This window comes from Lolium perenne, chromosome 1 (genome assembly GCF_019359855.2).
Source record: "Lolium perenne isolate Kyuss_39 chromosome 1, Kyuss_2.0, whole genome shotgun sequence".
NCBI lineage: Eukaryota > Viridiplantae > Streptophyta > Magnoliopsida > Poales > Poaceae > Lolium > Lolium perenne.
This window is the reverse complement of record NC_067244.2, coordinates 58,968,600-58,978,125: the sequence shown is the minus strand read 5'-3', so window position 1 is coordinate 58,978,125 and position 9,526 is coordinate 58,968,600. Positions and strand designations below refer to the sequence as shown.

Here is a 9,526-nt window from a genome sequence, read left to right as displayed (position 1 = left end):
ATATAAGTTATCCGTTGACTCAATAAAATGTGCCATTCCAACAGCCGAATAAGCACTCGACAATATATTCTCAGAACGCCAACGTTGCGAACAATTTCTGAATGCCGCAAAACTTTGCGAAGGAAAGACCCCAGATCCGTTCTGAGTGGCGTGGCGCCGTCTCTGACGTCGGTTTGCTACTTCTATCCGTATCAACAGATACAAAGAAAATTCCTAACGGACGCGTTAGGTACTCGATAAATATGACTGGGACTCGACAGAATGGTAAGACCTTAAGCGGCACCTGTCGAAGTTTACACCCGTATCCCGAGATCATGTCCGGGGACGTGATCTTGAAGTAGGTTTTTGCGGATTGCCACTAGAGTAGTTAACTAGTACCTGATCCGTTAGATGAACTAGCCCCAACTACCATTATCCCTGTACAATATAGAAATTCATATGAAGAAATATAGAGAAGTTTAAAGTTGTCAAGTAAATATAAACAGTGGAGATTTTCCCTGACTCTACGATTCAAGCAAAATCTTGGGGGCTACTGACATAGGCATCCCCAATGGGCCTGCCAAAGATAGTACCCGGGGTTTACTGAAGGCCCACTACTCGAAGAATAAGAAGAATCGGAAGCCCAAGTTGATATTAAGGAAAGTTAGAGTTGTATTAGGAAATGATGTTTGTAATCTTGCGGGATGAGTTGGAAACCCTCCCGGACTCTGTAACTTGTACAATACGAATCCCTCGGCTCCATCTCCTATATAAGGAGGAGTCGAGGGACAAAGAAATCATCGAATCATTGTCTCACAAACCCTAGTTTTCATAATCGTCGAGTACTTTTCGGCTGAAACCTTCGAGATCTACTTGCCCTCTACTTCCAACTAAACCCTAGTCTACAACCCATAGGTATTGACAAGTTAATCCCTTGTCACATGGTAAAGGCCTATAAGTAAGGCATTTTCATCTTTTTCATCATCATCACTCTCATCGTTAGGAGATGTGTTGGGATTCAAGGTAGGAGTTACCTTTGGTCCCTTTGCCATAAGGCACATGTGCATACCGGAGGATGACGATGAAGATGTTTTGGAATCTCCATTCATAATCATGTCTTGGCCCAAGGAGAGTTCGATTTCCTCTACATTGTTAGTCAACAAACAACTAGAGGAAATAGAAGCATTTTGGTTATGGCAGCAAGACAAGGCAAGCATATCATCATGAGATCTATGTATGCAATTTACACATGATATGCAAGGACTATCAACACAAACATGTAGATTATTTTTCAGTGCTAGAGGTGTTTAAGTCCAAAGAGGAAACATTGCAATGGGATAGAGATGAAGAATCATCACTATTGAGCACAATATCAACATTGGAATTTTCCTCACCACTCACCATATCATTACCTTGTGTCTTGCAACACGTTGGTGAAGTGGATGAAGATGAGAACTCATCACGGCCGGAGGTGGAAGCAAATTGGAGCTCTTCATGATGTGAAGAGGAAGAGAGCTCCTTGGAGACACCACCGACCATATGAGAAATGGATCCACCAAACATTTCCTTAAGCTTGATCCACATCTCATGAGACGACTTTCGCTTTATAAATATCAAGAACCTACGAAAATCTGGTCTCAAGGAGAATAAAATGTCATTAGATACTTGAGCTTCAAGATGTAAGTTTTTCTCATCCTCTAAAGATAGATTTTGAGGATCCATCGGAGGAGAAAAACCTACATCTAGAAATCGCTCTATATTTGGACACAAGGTCCGAAGATTACAAAGCAAGCGATTTCCCCACAAAAGATAATTTGTGCCATCAATGATAATTGTGTTATTGTGCACTACATTACTAGCCGACATCTTTACTCTCAAGGCAGTGAAGCATTTAAACAAGGAGAGACCTTGCTCTGATACCAATTGAAAATGATGAGATGTCGCCTAGAGGGGGGTGAATAGGCGTTTTAAAAACTCTTACGGATTTGGCTTGTAAGAATGCGGAATTAAACTAACGTTTATTTTACAAGAACAAACCCTAAATATGCTAGGCTCACCTAAGTGCAACAACAACAACTAGAGCTAAGCAAGATAGGCACAAGATATATGTAGCACAAGTGATAGCAAGATATATGTACTTCAATCACGATAGCTATCACAAGGAAGGTAAGCTCGGGTATAGAATTAACCGATGCACGTGGAGACGAAGATGTATTCCCGTGTTCCCTTCATTTGCAAGAAGGTACGTCACGTTTGGAGGGGTGGAGGTCCCACGTAGGATTTCCCAATGCCACGAAGGCTCACCCTATTCTCCGAGCCTATCCCACGAAGGAATAGCCCTTTCCTTATGGCTACCTTTTCCTCCACTCCGGAGATGGCAAGCTCCACAACCACTTCACAAGCTCCACGAAGGAGAATCCCGGGCCGCTTCACAATCTTCCACGAAGAGGTCACAAAGCATAACCCGGTGCCCCAACAACCACCTTGAGACCGGTAAAAGGGAAATCTAGCAAGGCCATACATTTGCCTTACGCATCCCGCTTGATCTTGATGATAACTCTTCAAGCTCCACTCAAGTCGGAATGCCTCACTTGATCATTGTTGCTTCGTGAAGACTCACAAATGCTCCCCCATAACCATGAAGGGAAAACTTCATTGATGCACATCTTCACATGTTCATTATCACCAAATGGACGGCAAGCTTCAAGCATATGATCCTCTTGAGATGCTCAACTTGAACTTGCCCAACTCAACCTTGGTGACGATCACCACTTGACGTCATCCTCTCATGGGCTATATGAGATCTCACTTTTGATGCATGCCCATGGAAAGATACCTAACCCACATAGAAAACACAAGGGAACATATATGATGGGTTAGTTCATAAAGCATAATTGACACGGCTTATCATACCACATGACTTCTTGTGGCACATTTGAATGCACAAGGACGTCGCCTAGAGGAGGGCTGAATAGGCGGGTTGTAAAAACTTCTACTTGAGAGCTAAACAAGGCGGAATAAAACTACTTAATGTTTACTTATTTAGCTCAAAGCCTATCAAGTAGGGTTTGCCTATGTACACCAACAACCTATGCTAAGCATGATAAGCAACAAGGTGATAACAAGCTAGATATGGAACAACAAGCATAAGGGCTATCACAATGTAAAGCGCATAGGTAAAGGAGCTCGGGTTGAGAAGTAATCGGTGCACGAGGAGACGATAATATATCCCGAAGTTCACACCCTTGGGTGCTACGTCTCCGTTGGAGCGGTGTGGAGGCACAAGGCACTCCAATGAGCCGCTAGGGCCACCGTATTCTCCTCGAGCCTTTCCACCAAAGGGAAAGCCTCGATCCACTAAGAGACCCTTGAGGATGGTCACCGAACCCGTACAAGCTTGGAGCACCCAAGTATCAATCTTGAGGCCACTCCACAACGATGGAGGCTCTCAAGTACAAGGCCACAAAGGCTACAACACGCCACACACGGCAACAAGGCCACGAAGGCTCCAACGCGCCACAACCGGCTCCAAGACCACAAAGGCTACCACACTCCACAAAGGCTACCACGCCACAAAGGCGACAAGACCACAAAGGAAACAAGGCCACAAAGGCTACCACGCCACATAGGCGACAAGCCCACGAAGGCAACACCACCACTAAGGTCAACAAACCCTCTACGAGACCGAAACCCCGGAGAGAACCCAAACCGATGCACCTAATGCAATGGCTAAGAACACCACTAAGATGCCCAAGTTCTTTTCTCCCAAATTCCAACAAAGTTACAAAAGCTATTGGGGGAATAAGGGAGAAAGAACAAATATGAGGAGGAACACCAAATTACTTCAAGATCTAGATCTAGCAAGATCCCCTCACTTGGAGATGGATTCAATTGGTGGAGCACTAGATGTAGATCTCCTCTCTCCTTTCCCCCAAAAAGATGCAACAAATAGTGGGGGATCAAGAGGATGATAAAGCTCTTCAAGGTCAACAATGGAGGAGAGAGAGTAGGTGGGAAAACTTGCCAAACAAGAGGTGGAAGAAGGGTATATATAGGGGCCTCCAAAATATAGTTGTTGGGGGTAGAAAAACGGCCAGAAATGCGCCCGACTGGTACTACCGCTTGTTGAAGCGGTACTACCTCTCGCGCAGAAAAGATAGATAGAAAATAGGTCAAAAACGTGTTTGGGCCGGTAATACCGCCTAATGGGCTGGTAGTACCGCCCCTGTCAAGATCTGCACAGAAGCAGCAGCAGATGCACAGAAAACTGGACTGGGGGCGAGCTAGACCGGGCGAGCAGGTAGGTGGGCCGGAAGGAGGAGGAGCGGCCCAGCAGCAGGTGCTGGCGCGCGGGAGCAGTGCTCGATCAATGCGCGCGAGCAGCAGATCGAGCAGCGGCAACGATTGGGGGGTGCTGTATACCGACCTGGTCGGCACGGACCAGGCGCCGCACACCCCGAGGTGGATGGTTTGGGCCGGCCCAACATTTGTTTCGCTTTTTCTTTATTTTTTCCTTTTTTTCTTTTCTTTTCTGCCTTTTCTTTTTATGTTTTTTGAAAGCTAAAATGTTTTTAAATTCGAAGTTTCAAATTTGGAAAACATAATTTTCGAAAATTTAATAATTTTTATGTATGAACAATTTTTGAATTTGAACATTTTAAAAAATTGAACAATTTTAAAATTTGAACATTTTTTATATTTTGACCAATTTTCGAATTTCAAAAATTTCATACTTGAACAATTTTCAGGTTTGAACAATTTTTTATTTGAACAATATTTTTGAAAACTATATTTTTTAATCTGAACATTTTTCAAAAATATCTATTTTTTAAAATTGTATTTCGATTTTTTAAATTTTAAGATGAACATTTTAATTTGAAAAGATTTTAAATTAAACATTTTTTTGATATGAACAAATTTTAAAATAAACATTTTTTTTAAGTTGAACATATTTAAAATATTTCTATTTTTCGAATCTGAAAAACAAAGGTAACAAAAAAGAAATGGAAAAAAGAACGAAAGAAAACAGAAAAGAAAAACTGGAAAAATAAAACAGAAAAAAGAGAAACAAAAAAGAAAAGAAAAAACGAAAACAGAGGGGGCCTGCACCTAACTGGGCCGGCCGGTACCGCGCGCGGGGTGTGCGGCGCACGGTACGCGCCGACCTGGTCGGTATATAGGGTTTACCGCAGCGAGCGCCTCGACCGGAAGCGTGCATGCGTGCGGCGGCGGCTGGGCCAGGCAAGCAGCGCGGAGCTAGGCCGCGGCGCAGGAAGGAGTGGCGGCCCACTGCGAGCTAGGCAGTGGCGGCCCGGTAGTGGGGAGCTGGGGAGATAGGGAGCTGGGCCGGATCTAGGCGGCGACCCAAGAGGAAGAGCCGGCCGGGCCGATATTACCGGGCCCGGTACCGCCCTGGTACCGGCAAGGCCATCCGAGCTTGCAGACGTCCTGCCGGTACTGGGCCGGAACCCATGCCGGTAATATCGCAGCCCAACAATGGTTTCCTGTTTTTGTTTTCCAAAAGATATGCAATACTAGAAACACAATAACTGGAGTTTGGGAACTTTCGATTGAGGTGAAATCAATTTTGCCGGAAAAAGGACAACAAGAGCTACCTCCACACAAGGTGAAAACATGGAAACAAGTGGAGGATGATTTTCTTATGGTCATAGATGTGTAACCTCTCAATATGGTAAACCGCGAAAATCATCCAACTCGAACATGCAACATGCGATGCATCCGGAATCCGTTTCCGATGAGCTAGAGCTTGTCATGAGAATGAACACAAGCTCTAAAACATCTCATGGATAAGAACCAATGACAACCAAGAAACACGATGCAATGCATGCAAGGTTTGAGCTCTCTCCGATGATGCGACCAACTATCCTACCGAGCACAAACCTTGACCTTCCGCGTTTCACTCGAGCCGGCAAGCTCCTTCTTCATCTCTCTTCAACCTTGTACATGCCACCATCTTCTTCCAACATACATGCCACCGTCTTCATCCATCTTCTACGCACGTCACGGTCTTCATCCATCTTCTATGCCGTCTTCATCCCCTCTTCATCTTCTACACCGTCTTCATCCCTCTTCGACACCGTCTTCATCCCTCTTCTTCATCGAACTCGATCTTCTTCATCTTGCAACCTTGAGACCAACATATGGCTTAAGCATTTCCTATGGACACGACCTAGGATAGATTCTCAATACAATCATTAGTCCATAGGGATTGTCATCAATTACCAAAACCACACATGAGGGCTCCATGTTCTTTCAACATTCTTCATGCTTCATGTGTTGACCAAACTTGAATCTATTCTTCACTCTTTGTATTGGTCAACCTTGTATCTGCTGATGTTATATCATACTATCTTGAGGTGTATATATAATTCTTCATTTGTTTGCATGCTCTAAATTTTAGTCAACCATAGCTCAACTTATGAGACTATCATGATACCGACTTAGAGCCATAACTTGAATTCTTCACTTGGAATCAAGCACTCAAGATCCTTATCATTCACTGCTTATCACATAAGCTAGAGCATGGCTAATGTTGAGTTCCACATCAGAACTCCATCTTCATTTCTTCTTCTTGATCATATCACATATATATCTTCAAATCGATGATCTTGATGCCAATACACAAGGTATATCTTTATCTTCATGGCATCCATACTTGAATCCAACACATGGAATACAAGTAGTACATATGGAATATTTCTTTATATAAACTCAATGAAAACATTAGTCCATAGGGGTTATCACTAATTACCAAAACCACACATAGGGGCAATATACCCTTACACTTCGCCTTTATTCAGGTTGGGCCCCCATGCCGGCGACCATCCCAGGCTGGCCATGGTTGCCGCTGGAGACACCAATCAGATCGCGTAGTCCGAAGACACCGCACACTTCTGGGCACCACCGCAGCCGAAAGCCAGCCCTCCACCGCCGGCCACCGAGAGGCGAGGCGAAGGGGACCTAGGGTTTCCCCTTGCAGCCCGCCCCCACCCATCCCTCCACCGCCGGCAGGGCACTCCACCACCTCGTCGTCCGTCATGTCGTCACCGAGCCAAGGCCAGGCGTCGCCATCGAGGTCCCCGACGAAAGGGCCGCGCTCTGGCCCGAGGAAGACGACCCACGCTCGACATCCACGTGGAGATGACAAAGAATCCCCACCGCCGGTGCCGGCCGGCCTTTGCCAGACCGCGCCCCTGGCGCGGCGAGGGAGGGGAGGGGGAGTGGGGGGAGGCGACGACAGCGGAGTAGAGTTCCCCCAGCCGCCACATGGGGCGGCTCGGGAGGAGGACGTGGGTAGGGGCGACCTGGCGGTCACTGGTGCTAGCGCCCCGAATACAGCCGGATGAGACGAGGTTGCACGGGGCACGACTCTCGCACGAGAGAACAAATGGTGAACAACGTGGCTGAGACGCTGAGTATAGCCGGTACTGGGGTGGTGTGTGTTGTAAACTGTGTGACATCTTGTTTGTATCGTGTAGGTTTACTTGGCGTCGCACTGTGGCATTTTTTTTTTCTTTTGACAGGGCCATTTGATTTTTTTTTCATGAATGTATTCTCGGGAAGAAAAAAGTACAGCTAGTACTAAATCAGAAGTGTCCTGTGTTTACTCTCATTGCACAATACCCTTGTTGGCTATAATCCGCCTCAACTCTTATCTTGTTGTACAGCGGCCATGGCGAAGCCGCTCCACTTCGTACTGGTTCCCCTCCTCGCGCAGGGCCACATGATCCCCACGATGGACCTCGCCCGCCTCATCGCTGGCCGCGATGGCGCGTGCGTCACCGTCGTCCTCACGCCCGTGACCGCAGCGCGCAACAGGGCCGTCCTGGAGCATGCGCGCCGCGCTGGCCTAGCCGTCGACGTCGCCGAACTCGAGTTCCCGGGGCCGGCGCTGGGACTGCCCGAGGGCTGCGAGAGCCACGACACGGTCAGGGGCGGCGACTTCACGCTTTTCAACGAGGCCGTGCGGCTGCTCGCCGGGCCGTTCGAGGCGTACCTCCGGAGATTGCCCCGGCGGCCGGACTGCATCGTCGCCGACACGTGCAACCCGTGGACGGCCGACGTCGCGCGCCGGCTTGGCATCCCGCGGTTCGTGTTCCACTGCCCCTCGGCGTTCTTCCTCCTGGCGGTGCGTAACGTGGCGAAGCACGGCGTGCACGACCGCGTCGCCGGCGATTTCGAGCCGTTCGAGATACCGGACTTCCCGGTGCGCGCCGTGGCTAACAGGGCGACGTCGCTCGGGTTCTTCCAGTGGCCGGGGCTGGAGAAGGACAGGCGCGACACGCTCGACGCCGAGGCCACCGCCGACGGCTTCGTCGTCAACACGTGCGCGGCCTTCGAGGGCGCGTTCGTCCAGGGCTACGCGGAGGCGCTAGGCCGGAAGGTGTGGGCGGTTGGGCCGCTCTGCCTCCTGGACTCTGATGCCGAGACGACGGCCGGACGAGGCAGCCGCTCGGCCGTCGACGCCGGCCGCCTCGTCTCCTGGCTCGACGAGAAGCCGCTCCAGTCCGTGCTCTACGTCAGCTTCGGCAGCATGGCCCGCCTCTTCCCGCCGCAGGTCGCCGAGCTCGCCGCCGGCCTGGAGTCGTCAAACCGGCCGTTCATCTGGGTGGCGAAGGAGGCCGACGACCTCGACGACGGGTTCGACGAACGCGTGGCGGGCCGCGGCCTGGTCATCCGTGGGTGGGCGCCGCAGATGACCATCCTGTCGCACCCTTCCGTCGGCGGCTTCCTGAGCCACTGCGGGTGGAACTCCACGCTCGAGTCCCTCTCCCACGGCGTGCCGCTCCTGACATGGCCAGACTTCGCGGACCAGTTTCTGAACGAAACGCTGGTCGTTGACGTCCTCGGCGCCGGTGTCCGCGTCGGCGTTACGGTGCCGATCACGCACAAGCTCCTCAATCCTGATGCGGCGGCGACACTGGTCGGGAGGGACGAAATTAAGAGGGCACTGACAGAGCTGATGGATGAGGGAGCGCTAATACGGGCGAGGGCAAAGGAGCTCGCGACGATGGCGAAAAAGGCAATGGCGGAGGGCGGGTCGTCCGACCGCGATCTGGGGGAGATGCTTCGCCATGTCGGAGAACTCGCGCAGAGGACGGAGAAGGGCGTGCCGGCCAGTTCTTGGCGTGCGTGAGCCGTGAGCTCGGTAACAAGATGACGAGGAGGCCAGTTGTCGACCTATGATCATCTTTCCATTCGATTTATTAATCGACTTTTAGGTGATCTGAGTAATTTTGTTGGGCTAGCACAAACACTTTGTACTGTTGCAGATTAAACATAGTACTCCGTATGTTTTACCATCGCAGCATGGAGTATATTCACTATACGGATGAGAAGGGAAATTCAACTATTTTGCTTCGATAAAGAAAATATTTTAGCGAAGATATTAATTACATCCGTCTTCACAATTATGCCATGCCATACCGTAATAGTGGTACCGATGCACACAGCCAACTAAAAAGAATATAAAAAAGAAAATTTCCACAATACTGTTCTAATCTTTACGACAACATAAAAAAACACC

At 48.8% G+C, this 9,526-nt stretch overlaps 1 protein-coding gene across 1 annotated transcript; it reads left to right on the top strand.

Annotated features, from left to right (window-relative positions):
• Positions 1-7,612: 7,612 nt before the first annotated feature.
• LOC127294663 (UDP-glycosyltransferase 73E1-like) lies at positions 7,613-9,302 on the top strand. Its single transcript, XM_051324531.2, has one exon. The coding sequence runs from the start codon at positions 7,673-7,675 to the stop codon at positions 9,134-9,136; it is 1,464 nt and encodes a 487-aa protein (XP_051180491.1). The 5' UTR covers positions 7,613-7,672; the 3' UTR covers positions 9,137-9,302.
• Positions 9,303-9,526: the final 224 nt, after the last annotated feature.